The following is a 15,004-nucleotide window of genomic DNA, read 5'->3' on the forward strand; positions in this document are numbered from 1 at the left end:
GTTCATGAGCATAGTATGTGAGTGATCACATTTGTAGATCTGTTTTAAAAAAATCTGTATTCAGATATGCAGATGTGTTGACAAATCTGTAGATGTTGACATAAATATCAAGTATTTTGCTGCAAGAGTTAAAACCTAGAGGAGTCATCAGTTACAACTCATGCTGTCTTTTAATCGGCTGTCTTAGTTCACGTGACTGCTTAACATACATTAGCAGATTCCTGAACATATTAACACATTTTCGTACGTGTTTACAGATTATTTTACAAATCTGACGACACACACAGATTGAGATACAGTTACACTCTCATTTGTAAAAAGTTTTGCTACAATAATGGCTTCATGTCCTTCAGGCCAAAGAGTCAGAGCTGCGGGCCCTCGAGCAGATCCTGGCACACCCGACCCTCACAGCACCAACATACAGGAAGTGGAAACTCTCCAACTCCATCCTGCTGCAGGAGGTCATTCGATGCAGCCAGGCAGCAGGGGGCGCTGCAGAGCTCAGACCTCCTGAGACCTGAGGCCACATCAGTGCGATGCTCGGAGAGCAGGGTACTGTGGTGAATCTCACTGGGTGAACTGGGACCAAGCAATGGTGCTTAATGTACCTTCCAGATGGCAGTGGTGGAAAGTAACTAAGTACATTTACTCAAGTACTGTACTTTAGTCGATTGTTGAGGTACTTTGTTTCAATATTTCCATTTTCTGCTACGTGATACTTCTACTCCACTACATTCTGGAGGCAAATTTTGTACTTTTTACTCCACTACATTTAAAGCTCTGCAGATTTGTATTAATAGAAAATGAATGAATAAATTATGATGTACTAGAGGTTATATGAGGGGTGGATACTATAGAAATGAATTGAAAACTAATTGTGATCAATTTGCTTTTTTAATTAAAATATAATTTGATGGGAATAAAATACAATTTAACTTTTAATATAAAAGTTACTCATCAATTAAATGTTTAATTAGGTGAAGATTTTTTTTTCTGGTGATCTGATCTAAATTGTTTTCTCTCCTGTGAACTGGTTTTCATGTGTGAAAATGAGTGCAAGAAAAACAATACAGAATCCCCCCACCCCCCACATTTCAGGAGAAATTTCTCTTTTCTGAAGGAGCTTTTTTTATGTGCATGTGTGAAGCTGAGTGGAAGTTTTGGCTGAAGAATTCCTTTTGTCCTATCTAGAACATGGGGCGGTGGTGCACGACAGCCTCTTGTGGTTCAAAATGATTATTACAAAAACAAACAGCAAAAAATGTTTTTCTTCCTGCCAAACCTTCTTACCACTCATTTCACACATGAAAAAAATGTTTTTATCCTGAAAAAAAGAATTTTCACAAGAGAAAAAAATCTCTTGAAAAGGATTTTTCCCCCACTGTTTTCACCTGGGAGAAAAGTTTATTTTTTCACAGATGGAAAAAAATTAAACTCAAAAAGATAATCTTGACAAAATCCATCCATTATCCTAAACTGCGTATCCTTTTCAGATCCCAGCTACCATTGGGCAACAGCAGGGTACACTCTGGATAAGTTGCCAAAATCACACAAATCAAACCCAGGTCCTTTTTGCTGAGGGGCAACAGTGCTAACCACTGCACCACGACGTACTATATTAGACAAAATATATCAATATTAAGAGTGCTCCATCTAACCTGCCAATCCACCACACCCATCAGCGAGATCTGGGCTCAATTATTTTCATTCCCTTGGTCCTTAAATTATGGGCAAACACCACGCTGTAGTTTTAGTTAACATCTTTCTTATCCCTTTTCCTCACTAAACTTCACTTCTGGGGATATTTCATGGAGAAATCAACTGTAGATTTCAAATATGGGCAGTTAGACAAAAATTTCCAAATGGAAAATACGCCTGCTGGCACTTACAGAACTAAAACTCTGAAAATGTTGGGGCATATTTTCCATTTAAATCATTTGAAATCTACAGTTGATTTCTCGTGTTAAATAATCTCAATAGTGAAGCCTAGAGAACTTGTCTCACTGATGGTGTGGTGTTTGACAGTTCAGATGCAGCACTCTAATTTAAAACCAAATGCTTCTTAAATAAAAAGACTGAATTAAACTGCAACACTTAAATAAGCTTGTCCCAATTGAAAATGTCCACAGGATGAAGTTATGATTGCAGTATATCGTTATTGCTCATTAAATGCATTTAATTTTAAAAGTTTTATATGAAAAGTAACATTGCATTAAATTTCCATGAAATTATATTTCAATTAAAAACTAATTTAATTGATCACCATTAGTTTTACGTTTTTATAAACATCCACCTCTCATAGGTTAAGCAGTATAGAAATTTAAATTGTTGTCAGGTTAGTCATTTGGTATGATATTGAATTTTATGTATTAAAAATTGTTTTAACACTTGTGCTGTTGGTCACTGCTCACACCACAACCCTATGAACATCTGCTGCCCCTAGTGGGATAAAAGTAAAACCTTTGAAACAACTATTCAGGATTTTCTATTCAGGAAAGTAAAAAAAAACACCCACAACCACCAACAATGTTGACAGTAAACAAATTTATTTCGTCATCTGCACTTTTTACAGCTGGAATTCTGGGAATTCAAACACGACGTCTTTGCCTGTGAGTTTCTTGTAGACACCAGAGAAAGTCTCCACCTGAAAGACAACAGGACACACATTACTTCAGCATCATATTAGTTTATTCAGATTGTCAGTATTAACGGGTTCAACTGGTTTTACGGAATTCTCATTAACAAGACTGAAGGCAAAGATTTTAAATGCAAGTAATTCTGCAGATTTATTCTTAATAGGGATATTTTAAGTTTTGCTGAAAAGCTGAGACTTACTTTAGTCGCTGGCTTTAATTTGTTTGATACTATCAAATGCAGATAGTTTATCGATTCTGAGTACTGAAGCTAAACTAAAAACATGTTAAAGCATCATACCAGTAGACTTTACAGCAAAACAGCTGGATGCATTACACTGTACAAGTGTACCTAATGAAGTGACAACTGATTGTACACTGTACTCCTTTAACTGGTTTCTAAACTGACATTAGAAATGTATAATTCACCGTCAGCAACATGTAAATCATCACTGAGGTGAACAGTTTGTGCACTGCATGGTTTAGCTCCCCAGTAACGGCCCCAAAGGACTCTGGGAAGATGTAGGAATATGCAGGACGCCCGTCCTCACCGACCAGAAGCCGGGGACAGAGCTTTGTCTCCGACGATGTGGAACGGGACTGTACGTCTCAGCTCAAGAGCTACGCTCCCATACGCCACCAGGACAGAGCCAGGAGAGCAAGCTCGCTGGATGTCCACGTCGGATAAAAAACAGAAAAGGACTGCACAGATGTGGGGATTTATCACTGTTGCTCACCGTTTCAACATCTGATCAATCCTGGTCCCAATACTATGAGTACGTTTAACATATTTGAAGGTGATCAGAACCATCAACACTAGAAATTGAATATTTTGGGTTTTTCGGACAAACACCATGTGCCCTAGTATTTTTTTGATGTTTTATAGTCAAAAGGATGAACAAAATAATCAGCGGGTTTCCTGATATAGAAAATAATAATTGCAGCCATAAACATGTCATTTAAACTTCCTGACATCTATTCCAACTGTTTTTTTAACAACTTACTTTGTGTTCCACGTTGTTCTGCTGGGCCTTGTCCAGATGGACCTTGATGAGCCTGCTGCAGTCCATTTTGACTCGGATCCTCTTACCCACGATCTCACTAGGGAACACCAGGTCCTCCAGGATGGCGTCGTGGACCGCAGTCAGAGTACGGCTGAGGGAGGAACACAATAAATCACATGAATACTCAAATCATGCAGAAAGAGTTGCAAGCTCAGGGATCTGTGCTTACACTAGAGCCGCAACGATTAGTCAATTCAAACAGTTATTGCCAACTATTCTGATAATTAATCATCATTTTTCAAGCAAGAATGTTAAACACTTGCTGGTTCCAGCTTCTTAAATGTGAGGATTTGCTGTTTCTCTGTCATTTATGACAGTAAATGAGGAGTCTTTGGGGTTTGGACTGTTGGTTGGACAGAAGACACAATTTGGAGCCGTCACTTTGTGCTGTGAAATTATGATGCGCATTTTTCACATTTTATAGACAATCATTAAGATGATCAGTGGATGATAATCAAAAAAATTGTAAGTTGCAGACCTAGCATACATAAATACAACTGAACAATTAGTCACTGAATTGATAAACATGAAATTATCAGCAAGTATTCTGATTCGTTTATTATTTATCAAGCAAAAAAAACTAAATAGTCCATGCTTCCATTTTTTAAAAATGTGCCAATTTACTGCCTTTGTGCAGTTTCAAATTAATTATTTGAGTTTTGGGCTGTTGGTTAGACAAGACATTTCAAGATGTCCGTTAATTGTGACAGGCTTAATCTTAATTTAGAGACCCAACAATTAACAGATGGAAGGTAATGTTAGCAGCGGCCTAAATAAAAGCTAAATTAATCTAACCTGCACAAGTTGGATAAATGTTAATTGCAATGCGTTTTCCATTTCATTATGCTAATACAACTAAATATAAAAACATGAAGACCACTTCACATTGAGGTTTCCAGCTCGTGATAAATCTTGTTATGAACAGATGTTGTGCACTGCATGGTTTAGCTCCCCAGTAATGGCCCCAAAAGGACTCTGGGAAGATGTAGGAATATGCAGGACGCCCGTCCTCACCGACCAGAAGCCGGGGACAGAGCTTTGTCTCCGACGATGTGGAACGGGACTGTACGTCTCAGCTCAAGAGCTACGCTCCCATACGCCACCAGGACAGAGCCAGGAGAGCAAGCTCGCTGGATGTCCACGTCGGATAAAAACTGTGTTTATACTGAACATGATCATCATCACTGTCTGATTTATTCTGCACAGCAATTTTAAGGACACACTTTTCCCAAAGCTTTGATGTTCAAACTGCATAACAGACCAACTGCTGAATTTGATTTCCAGACTTTTCTGAAAATATTGTAAATGAGCTGTTAAAATGCAGGCCTAAGTGATATTAGAAAATAAAAAAATCTGACGACACCAAAGAAGTACAACAGACAAAAAAAATAAATCAGTGTACCATGAAAGATGACTAATAAAACCAGGAAATATTCACATTAAAAATTGAAAGTCAATTTTGGCATAAAATGACTTAAAATATCAAGTTGAAGTCATGTTTTGTTTTCAACAATGTATGAATAAATTTCTCAAAACTGCTTCACTTATTACCCCCAACGGCCTAATAATAAAACGAAACATTTTTTGATCACATTAGACAACCCCAGGTTTATTTCACTGAATTATACTACAGCAGCAAAGACAAGAACAGGAATATAAACTAACTAAAATCTATATTAATCATCCTGACTAACATCCCAAATAAACTATCATTTTCCATCAACAACAAAATTCAGCTCATGTGACATTAAACTGAGAATTTCTACTCACCTCCTGGGACGCTTCTGCTTATGCTGAATGCGGCTTTTCCTGGTGGGTTTGGGCAGAATTCTCCTCTGAAAAATGACATTGTCTGATTAATCTTCAGCCAGGATTTACAATCATTTAAATTTAAATAATTCAAGATAAAAGAAACGGTGTGATGAACCAGAGTAAGAGTTAAATTCTGCGTCTGGGATATAAAGTGTGGTATATTCTGAAGTCGAGTAAGCCATCAAGTAAACCTGTAGTTATTCGCTTCTTTCTGCATTTAACAAAATGGTCAAAACAAAATACACTGAAAATTGTTTACAATTTCAAACCAACACTTCCCACATGAACGTAACTTTCTATAGTAAAAAGTTCAAATGCCAAACTATTGTAACAATAAACCATCAAAATCTGACTTGAAACACATTTCAGTCAAAATGTGCACTGCATGGTTTAGCTCCCCAGTAATGGCCCCAAAAGGACTCTGGGAAGATGTAGGAATATGCAGGACGCCCGTCCTCACCGACTAGAAGCCGGGGACAGAGCTTTGTCTCCGACGATGTGGAACGGGACTGTACGTCTCAGCTCAAGAGCTACGCTCCCATACGCCACCAGGACAGAGCCAGGAGAGCAAGCTCGCTGGATGTCCACGTCGGATAAAACAGACAACAGATCACCATCTCCCCCGATCCTTCCTGTGGCAGGTCAAGGTTTTTAAATTGTTTGCATGACTTCATCTTGCCAGTTGTTAGAGTCAAATAAAGCATCAAAATTGACTTCTGCAGGTGGTGAAAATCCATAAAATCTTAAAAAAAGTTTACTTTTCAGAGGATTTAAGCTTGGTAACAATGCTTTTGACATCTTTCCAGATAATTCAATTGCTTTTTAGTGTGAGAGATAGGACACGTTCTCAGAATGTTCAACTGGAACTCATAAATTGATGATTTACTCATCTGTAACAATGTGCAAGACTTTCCTCAACAGAATAGAGTCATCTTGACCACAAATCCAGATAGTTCTGATTTCCCCCCCAAAAGTTGGTGCAGCTCAAAAAAGAATAAAATATTATCCCAGTGAGTTGTAAACCTCTAGTTACTGTGGAAAAAGAGCCTTCCTACTGCACACCAGAGGGTCATCAGCATTCATGCAGTCCCCCCCTTGACTGGGCAAGCCACCTCTATATCCCTGCTTTATCCGTCATCATCCTTACCTGTGCAATGAAGACCACGTGCTTGCCGCTGAACTTCTTTTCCAGCTCCCTCACCAGACGCACCTGAATCTTCTGGAAGGACTTCAGCTGAGGAACGGGAACGAAGATGATGATGGCTTTCCTGCTGCCACCAACCTCGATTTCCTAAAAACAAAAAACAAACAGACTTAATATAACCCAATTGAAAATATCCTATACAACAGCCCAACTGATTAAAAACATTAAGCACATTGAAAGCTCATTTCCCCAAAGCACACTCAACAATTAAGTTTCAATCCGGAGAATGTTATACCTAGTGATTCAAGTCGAGTCCTAATAACACATAATGTACACTGCATGGTTTAGCTCCCCAGTAATGGCCCCAAAAGGACTCTGGGAAGATGTAGGAATATGCAGGACGCCTGTCCTCACCGACTAGAAGCCGGGGACAGAGCTTTGTCTCCGACGATGTGGAACGGGACTGTACGTCTCAGCTCAAGAGCTACGCTCCCATACGCCACCAGGACAGAGCCAGGAGAGCAAGCTCGCTGGATGTCCACGTCGGGATTTCATTTAAAAAGGCAGCTTCAACTGAAGTTTTAAAAATGAATGTGACCAGCAGCAAAAAGATAGCTAGTGCTTGATGAAATGTATATAAAGTAGAGAGGAGATACAGAGGAGTCCTGTAAGCCTCCTTACCTTTGCTGCAGTGATGTTCAGCTCTCTCAGCTGAGCCTTGAGGTCGGAGTTCATCTCCAGCTCGAGCAGAGCCTGCAGGGAGAAAAGGAAAAGCAGTCTTGAATATCTATTCTAAAACACAACTCCTGGACATATTTACATCCACCGCATGCTTTAAACTATCATCTATATTGTCAATTCTTTAAAGCAGTTAATATTCCATACATATGTGTTTACATGCAACCAAACAGTATGGGATTCCTACTTTAAGAGCAACTATTTCAGTCAAGTCCAGTGGATTATGTTAGTCATTGTTGTAAACTTTACCACTTGAAAAAAGACCTCTGAAATTCAGACCTCATTTTTAAGAGAAGCAGACTAACGATAATGTGTTTTATGGCATCTTTGAGCGATGTCTGAACATTTAAGTCTTTTGGTGGTCACTACAGTAGAGCAGTCACACACCACACACTACATGCAGCTTGACAAAAACTACAGTAAACGTATGAGTTGATGATCTGATCCTGGTCCTCTTACCTGGGAGATCCCAGACTCGAACTCGTCTGGCTTTTCGCCATTAGGCTTCACTATTTTGGCGCTGGTACTGAACATGGCCTTTGTCTCTGTGGAGAGAAATAAAAAGACATGTGGGTTACAATTACAGGCTTCTTAGCAGACATGGATCCTGGAAGAACTCCCTCAAACCAGCATGTAACGCTACCGCGCTAAGCTAAAGGCAGAGCAGCTCTATGCTAACCGGGAGCAGCAGTCCAACTCACAAGGACAGCCGACATAGAAGGCGGTTCAGGGCAAAAATGATTACCTCAAAATAAAAAAAAACCACAGACAGAAGCTAGACACTTAGCATATCAAGACAAACTGCATGTTGGCAAGAAGAAGTTCGTGCTAGGTTAGCTAGCTAACGTAAATTAGCCGGCTGTCACTTGTCTCGGCAACAATTTCGCAGCAGTTTACAGTTACAAACAGCAGTAACTAGTTTTAATTCAATAAAACGACTCATACACAGAGCTTCAAGTGTTCAGTCTAACCTGCTGCCTTTCCCAGTCGCTGCTTTAGCTGCTATCTGAACACATGCATGGCCTAGCTAGCTACTCCCCGTTACAAGAACCCATTCACCTGAGCTTCTCTACTACGCTTTATTTCATGACATAAAATAGCCATCCGCCACCCCCAACCACAAAATCTAAGGTATCAGAGACTTAAGATGCTTTGTGGTGGGCAAACACACAAATTAAACAACATTAAGGGATATTTTGATGCAGAAAAGCCAGTCCAGTAAAAAATAGCGCGACTAACCTCTGTCAACGACGGCCAAGGAAGAGGCCGGAACATCGCGAGAGTTGTATTAATCCAATCCGGACGACGCATATTGCTATCGCGAGAGGTGTTGAAGTCCACACTGGGAGTGATAAGAACATCGCGAGAGTTGTGTGAGAACACAGCCGGAAGTGATTTGCTGTGGCTGTCAACTGTTGTCGATAGGACTTTTGGATTTCTTTGCAGTTTAAAGATTTTAAAGAAACGCTTGGTCCCAGAGATATAACACCAGAAGAGAGTCATACTTATTCGGAATACTTTTTTTGGCGTTAATGTGTCCTGTTGTTCTTGAGAGAAAGCAAACCAGCTAGCTAATAACGGTGCCAGCTAGCTAATTTTGGCATCTTGACTGTCTGTGTACGTATGCTGTGCTGTTGAATTTGCCTTGAATTTCTTCGCAAAACACAAATGACCAGTCAGATTTAATGATACCTTACTGTTTGAGCTAACGTCGCGATGTTAGCCACCTCCGTTTCACGACATTTCCTGACAGACAGTGATGTTTAGACTGACTGGTTTTTTCAGAGTAGCACGCAGGGCTGTCTGCAGCGCCGCCGACGAAATGGCGAAGGGCAAGTTTTTCTATGCAGTAAAGAAAGGATTCAAACCAGGAGTCTACACTTCATGGTAAGACTGTTTGCGTGTTAATGTCAGCACATCTTATTGTAAGAAAAACAAAGCCGTTGATTCCTCAAAGCGCTATTCCTTTAGCGAGAGGAGGCACATGCCAAATTCCATCCAGATATCAGGTGGTTTAATGTCACCTTGACCTCCGGCAAAATGACACACCAGCTAAAAGATAATTTCAAGGTATTTTGTAATCGCAATAATACACTCTTCAATTCGGCTTGGAAGTTATGCATGAGTAACCGTTTTATTTGAATGATATTTCATTTGTTCCATTAAAACCCGCACCTAGTGGACGGAGTGTTGTTTGTGCGACGTATTTGAAAAGTCTCTTTGGATTTGCAAACGAGATGTGTTCTGCAATCGTATTGTCACTTTTTTTTTTTTTTAGTTTTGGTGTAGTTAACTCATTTATAGTGTGTTTACTTTTAGTTGAAAGACTTCAAAGAAACAATAACTGGATGATGTGCCAAATTAAGTTAAGTTTTGGTTGGATCACTGTGATCACACCACATCTGCACTTACCACAAATAATGTTCAGCTCAGTATAGAATATCTATCTATCTATCTATCTATCTATCTATCTATCTATCTGGGGGAATGATGGTGACGATCACCTGTTTTCACTTTGATTTAGGGATGAATGTAAGAGCCAGGTGGACAAATTTCCATCGGCTTCTTTCAAGAAATTTGCTTCAGAGAAAGATGCCTGGGCGTTCTTCAGAGGAGTCGAACTTTCTGCACCTCCAGTGGTGAAGAAAGGTACGCTGGTCCAGACGAACATGAGGCTTTTTTCCCCTGTACAATCCTCCCAAAACAACTCTGCCGTTAAAAAGTTGACTTTTTGATCCCAGCAGCAAGTTAATCTATCAATAGTCAGATATGTTCAGCTTTATTGTCTGCAGGGAAGGCACTTAATCAAATACTCCTCGTCTGATCCAGGATTTTGTACTTTGTATATGACAATATACACCCAGGTGGCATACTTTTTTCCAAGTTCATAGGCTAGATTACCCTTGGAACAATCAGGAATTTTATGAGCTGATCTGTGACTGAAATATCAGAGTTCTGGAGGACAATGCAGGACCTTGATGTGTAGTATATGGTTCTGGATTATGGATAAATACCTCCTTCATAACTCTAAAATGGGACTTTGCAAACAAAATATAATAATTTACGTTTTCGGCTTTCAGTGGCTCAGATTGTGGAGTCAAATGAACATCTGCTTCCCAAAAGAGGCCCGGAGCCTCTGGAGTACATCCCTCTTGGAAAGAAGAGATGTCACTCAGAAGAGGAGGCGGAGTCTCATCCCAAACGAGTCAAACAGTCAGAAAGTTCGTCTTCAGTGAGCCCAGACGGATTCACATACATGGGTAAGAAGTCTGGGGAATGAGATAAACGTAAAATATAAATGGTGATATAAGGCTTTCACTTGTTTTTGTCCAACATGAGTAGAAACATATAGGGATGTTTTTTTTCACTTAAAAACTTGTAGATGATCTCTCCACCGTTTGCCCTCTGTCCAGGTGATGCTGTGGTTGTTTACACTGACGGTTGCTGTACAGCCAATGGACAGCGTGGTGCTCGAGCTGGCATCGGAGTGTACTGGGGCTGCAACCACCCACTGTGAGAAAACACACACACACACACACACACACACACACACACTACATATACTTTATAGACAGCATATTTAGACTGTAACTGAATTTTATCTTAATTTAAACTGGAAACGGACAACCTTGTTGCTTTAACTTATCATTACCAAGTGAATGTTGATTGCACAATGTAATGGCTATAGACTTGTGACACCATCAGCTTTAAAGATTAGTTCATTATAAACTTTGCTTTCACTATGCTATATTGACTACCACTGGTCACAAAATCTCCCAGGAAATGAAGGCTGACTAATGATCCAGTCAGGCTGGCAGTGTTTCAGCTTTTCTATATTCTTCATGTCTCCATTGGAGAGTAAATGAATAAAAAAACTCATGTTTTGTCCTGTGTTGTTGGTAGCATCACTCAGCGGCAATCCAGCGGCATCAACAATAATACAAATCGGAAACGCTAGGGGGCAGAAGTTGTCTGTTTCTACTTTAGTTTTAGCTTTTGAACGATACATATACATAATCTCCATAATAAATCAATTCATGGGTCACATTTATCGCTGCTTTCCTGCAGAAATGTTGCAGATCGACTGCAGGGAAGACAAACCAATCAGCGTGCAGAAGTACAGGTAAGCATCTCAACACAAGTGCTTCAGTGTTAAAAGTCAGATTCTAACTATAATGTTAACAGTGTAGTGAGCTGGAGTTATTTTACAAGGGAAAACAACCATGCTCATTCTTATTCGAAAGGAGTATGCCCTTATATATATATATATATATATATATATATATATATATATATATATATATATATATATATATATATATATATATATATATATACACACACACACACACACACACACACACACACACACACACACACACACACACACACACACACACATGCCTTTGACACCAAATGTTGTAAAAAGGAGTTTGTAACTGGTTATGAAACAGTTTCAAATGAATACTGATGCCTCTATAAGCTACATAAGACCTACATAAGCAAGCGGGGTAATATAGTTATTCCTGATGCTTGTCACCGAGTTAGACAAGTCATAAGATTAAAACATGTTTGAGTGCTGAGGACTAATTGAGGGGTGTCTGAACCTGAGGAAAGAAGCTGTTTAGTAGTTTGGTGGTGCCGCACAAAAACAAAGTGGTCTTTGTTTCACCATTGTCATTTTGTCCACAGGGGGCGCCAGAATCAATGAAAAAATTAATGTTTCCCATAGTGGATTTAATTACAGTCCAAAGCTCCTTAATTCTGATGGAAATAACGTGTCCATACTAGAAAACTTTAAATGCTGGGTCAAGTTAAACTGGACGCATTTTCATGTTTTAAATGATAAACTTAAAATCATGGTTTTATTATAAGCATTTCAGTATAACTGCAGGTCCTAAAAGTTTTGCAATGTATCAGTTAAATTTTTTGCAAACATAAGACCTTTTTAAAAATCGTGTTACTGTCCTAAATTTTATTCTATAAAAAATGATGTCTCAGTGAAGTCTTACAAAGGTCTTTTAAAGTCTGCAGACACCATACATATTTTAACATGTACAGAATTTTGGCAAAACTTATCTGTCATACTTCAACACAGATACAACATTGTTAATAGCTTCACTGTTTGTGTATTTTTGTGTGTTTTCATGTATGGTCCAGGCAGCCTGCAGAGCGCTGGAACAAGCCAAAGAGAAGAACATAAAGAAGCTGGTTCTGTACACGGACAGCAAATTTACAATCAACGGTGAGTCGCCAAAAATTAAATGCTTTCTGTACATGAAACCTAAGTGGTGTAACGCTGATCACAGTCTTGTTCATCTCCAACATGTCACCGGTCCAGGGTTTATGATTTTCATCTGAACAGTTTAGTTTGAAGTCTGTGTTGTGTTTGGTGCAGGTGTGACCAGCTGGGTGAAGAAGTGGAAGCTGAATAACTGGAGGCTGAAATCTGGAGGTCCGATCACCAACAAAGACGACTTTGTGAAGCTGGACAAACTGAATGCAGAGGTGGAGGTCGTCTGGGTAAATATCAGCCTGCATCACGACTCACTTCACCCTGAACTCAGTCCTTCACTTTCTTGTTAGTTAACCTTCTAAGATGAAGAGAACAAAGTGATGACGAAGAGAAAAAAAAGAAAAGTGCTTTGTCTCTGGGACATAATTTCTCTGTCTTCTATTTCCAGTTGCATATTCCAGGGCACGCAGGCTACCACGGCAACGAGGAGGCCGACAGACTGTCGAGAGAAGGAGCAGCAAAGCCTTTACCGCAGCAGCATGACGACTGAGACAATTGTCATTAAAGCGATCAGCAGCAGGACTGTTTATCTACTCTGTGATACAGAGGTTTGTTTTCTCTCAGAGTTCTAAGACAAAACTGGAAATCTGTATTTTTCAGTTTTTCTGTGAAATGTTGATTTTAATGTCTTTCTGCTCTAAATAAAGTTTTAAGTTACTGCCTCAACCACCTGTCTTGTATTTTGTGATGCAGCATGAAGGAAGGTAGGGATTGGAAAGAGAGAAGGCAGCAAAAGGGAGAAAAAAAAAGCAGCATTGACAAGTGAGGAAGAGAATGGAGACGAGCAAGAAGGATGAATGAAGAAGGAAATAAAATTCAAAAAGGGACAAGGAATATTGAGGTATACTCATGCGTTATACTCCTGCTTTTCATTATGTTAAGTTGCACTTTTTCATGTCTTCTCCCATGAAGCACTTTGACGTTCTGCTCTTGAAAGGTGCTACATAAATAAACATTACTATTGTTATTATGACTCGGAGATGGTTTCCCCTTCGCTATCATGGAGGAGCTTCCAATCCCTGAAATGCACCTTTTAGGAGACAAAGAGAGAGGAGGCTTCTGGAGGAGCTTTGAACAAGGAAACAGTGTCTCCTTCACTCGCAGGAGACACGTTGGCATAATGAAATATAGCTCCAAGAAAAAGAAAGGGGGCACTCTAGGAAGTGAGGAAGAAAGGACATGTGATGTGTAAGGGAAGGAAAATACTTCCCTTCTCTTATGCTAATTTTACATCCTTGCATCCTCCCCTCATGAACTGAAAACTGTTCCCCCTCCACCATCATGAAGGATCTTAATCCCTTAAATGCTCCTCGTGAAAAGGGAAAGCTTCTGGAGAGGAAACGGGTTCATCCTTCCTTACATCTTTCTTCCAACCTCACTTGGGAGGAGCTAGGACGTAAGAAAAGGAAGTGAAGGGGACATGTTCACCAAAAAAAAAAAAACATCCTTCGTTTGACTGCTTAAAAGAGAAAACTTGCAGAACTGATTCAGAATAGTTGCAATGGAGTCAGTTGTCCAGCAGGAGGAGCTCCAGGTTGTTGTTGTAACTCAGACAAAGATAAAACACAGCAGGATGTCAGGTTTATTTAAGGATCTGTTTAAATACTGATCGGCACATTAGATTCATATTGCCTCACACACATTGTTGCTTTGGGAAAAAGTTTATTAAAATAAAACTCCATTGAGAGTGAGGGTGAATCAAATCCGGATCTAAAGTCCTGTTTTTCTTTCACAAAATTAAACTGGGAGATGTCTGCACCCAGTTTGCTGAGCAGACTGTAAACCGGTCAGCGTTATTACTAAAACAATATTGACCTAAAGTGTCTGGCTGAAGCTGCTTGTACAGACGAGTATTCAATTCATTTATTCCTATTTCCAAGATAGAAACGCCTCAAACATTCTCATTATAAATAGCTATAATTTGACAGACCGGTTCAGTTCAAAGCAGGCCTCCTATCGTCTCACACTGGGCAGGATGAAAACACAACCTCCCAGTGGAAACAGACTAAACATTTCATTTGATTTATTAGGATCCCCTTTAGCATCATCAAACAGAGGGATTTCTCTCCGGGATTTAATCTCACACCAAGTTGATAGATAAAATCATGTTTATATTCATTCATATGGAAATAGCAAATAAACAAAGAAAAAAACAACACGACAAAAACACTTTATAGGTGAGAAATATAACATTTACCTCACATGACACCAAAGAACATATTAATAAATTGAGACGAACTTAACTTTAAATATCTGAAATTATAAAATGAAGAGGGAGACAGAGCCAGCACCCATCCCAGCACCCCAGAAATGTAAA

General features: G+C 39.4%; 3 protein-coding genes and 4 non-coding genes across 9 annotated transcripts in view; 2 read left to right on the plus strand and 5 right to left on the minus strand.

The window, feature by feature from the left end:
- The window catches only part of cnksr3 (cnksr family member 3), a 50,972-nt gene extending 48,585 nt beyond the window's left edge, over positions 1-2,387 (plus strand). Inside the window, exon 23 of the mRNA XM_073492423.1 lies at positions 354-2,387. Coding sequence (XP_073348524.1) covers positions 354-521 — 168 coding nt within the window. The 3' untranslated portion in view covers positions 522-2,387. The remainder of the gene's footprint in view (positions 1-353) is intronic.
- Positions 2,388-2,529: 142 nt separating this feature from the next.
- Positions 2,530-8,671, minus strand: rps7 (ribosomal protein S7). The gene is made up of 7 exons (XM_073492294.1): positions 8,631-8,671; positions 7,851-7,936; positions 7,335-7,406; positions 6,657-6,800; positions 5,468-5,532; positions 3,638-3,788; positions 2,530-2,644 (listed from the first exon to the last, which is right to left on the minus strand). Exons 2-7 carry the CDS (start codon positions 7,923-7,925, stop codon positions 2,567-2,569), a joined length of 585 nt encoding a protein of 194 aa, XP_073348395.1. The 5' UTR covers positions 7,926-7,936; positions 8,631-8,671; the 3' UTR covers positions 2,530-2,566.
- Positions 3,098-3,317, minus strand: LOC141018562 (small nucleolar RNA SNORA73 family). Its single transcript, XR_012180740.1, has one exon. It is a non-coding gene; the product is annotated as a small nucleolar RNA SNORA73 family (small nucleolar RNA).
- LOC141018563 (small nucleolar RNA SNORA73 family) lies at positions 4,624-4,844 on the minus strand. The gene has a single exon (XR_012180741.1). It is a non-coding gene; the product is annotated as a small nucleolar RNA SNORA73 family (small nucleolar RNA).
- On the minus strand, positions 5,882-6,102 carry LOC141018560 (small nucleolar RNA SNORA73 family). The gene has a single exon (XR_012180738.1). It is a non-coding gene; the product is annotated as a small nucleolar RNA SNORA73 family (small nucleolar RNA).
- On the minus strand, positions 6,980-7,200 carry LOC141018561 (small nucleolar RNA SNORA73 family). The gene has a single exon (XR_012180739.1). It is a non-coding gene; the product is annotated as a small nucleolar RNA SNORA73 family (small nucleolar RNA).
- A 119-nt stretch (positions 8,672-8,790) lies between the features above and the next one.
- rnaseh1 (ribonuclease H1) lies at positions 8,791-13,353 on the plus strand. 3 transcript variants are annotated; one of them, XM_073493512.1, is made up of 9 exons: positions 8,918-9,008; positions 9,177-9,278; positions 9,916-10,040; positions 10,472-10,651; positions 10,805-10,904; positions 11,460-11,514; positions 12,552-12,636; positions 12,790-12,914; positions 13,076-13,353. In XM_073493512.1, exons 2-9 carry the CDS (start codon positions 9,214-9,216, stop codon positions 13,175-13,177), a joined length of 837 nt encoding a protein of 278 aa, XP_073349613.1. In that variant the 5' UTR covers positions 8,918-9,008; positions 9,177-9,213; the 3' UTR covers positions 13,178-13,353. The 3 variants fall into 3 exon arrangements, with proteins under 3 accessions (XP_073349612.1, XP_073349613.1, XP_073349614.1); XM_073493513.1 differs by having other exon boundaries at positions 8,919-9,008; positions 9,182-9,278; XM_073493511.1 differs by having other exon boundaries at positions 8,791-9,278.
- The last annotated feature ends 1,651 nt before the right edge of the window (positions 13,354-15,004 follow it).

This window comes from Pagrus major, chromosome 22 (assembly GCF_040436345.1).
Source record: "Pagrus major chromosome 22, Pma_NU_1.0".
NCBI lineage: Eukaryota > Metazoa > Chordata > Actinopteri > Spariformes > Sparidae > Pagrus > Pagrus major.

Bases quoted from the DNA above. Each gene is read 5' to 3' on its own strand.
- rnaseh1 (XM_073493511.1), top strand. From the start codon at position 9,151: ATGTTTAGACTGACTGGTTTTTTCAGAGTAGCACGCAGGGCTGTCTGC. The intron at 11,515-12,551 runs GTAAGCATCTCA...TGTATGGTCCAG, and splicing joins ATCAGCGTGCAGAAGTACAG to GCAGCCTGCAGAGCGCTGGA. The intron at 12,637-12,789 runs GTGAGTCGCCAA...TGTTTGGTGCAG, and splicing joins CAGCAAATTTACAATCAACG to GTGTGACCAGCTGGGTGAAG.
- rps7 (XM_073492294.1), bottom strand. From the start codon at position 7,925: ATGTTCAGTACCAGCGCCAAAATAGTGAAGCCTAATGGCGAAAAGCCA. The intron at 6,801-7,334 runs GTAAGGAGGCTT...TTTTGTTTTTAG, and splicing joins TGAACATCACTGCAGCAAAG to GAAATCGAGGTTGGTGGCAG. The intron at 5,533-6,656 runs GTAAGGATGATG...GTCATTTTTCAG, and splicing joins ACGTGGTCTTCATTGCACAG to AGGAGAATTCTGCCCAAACC.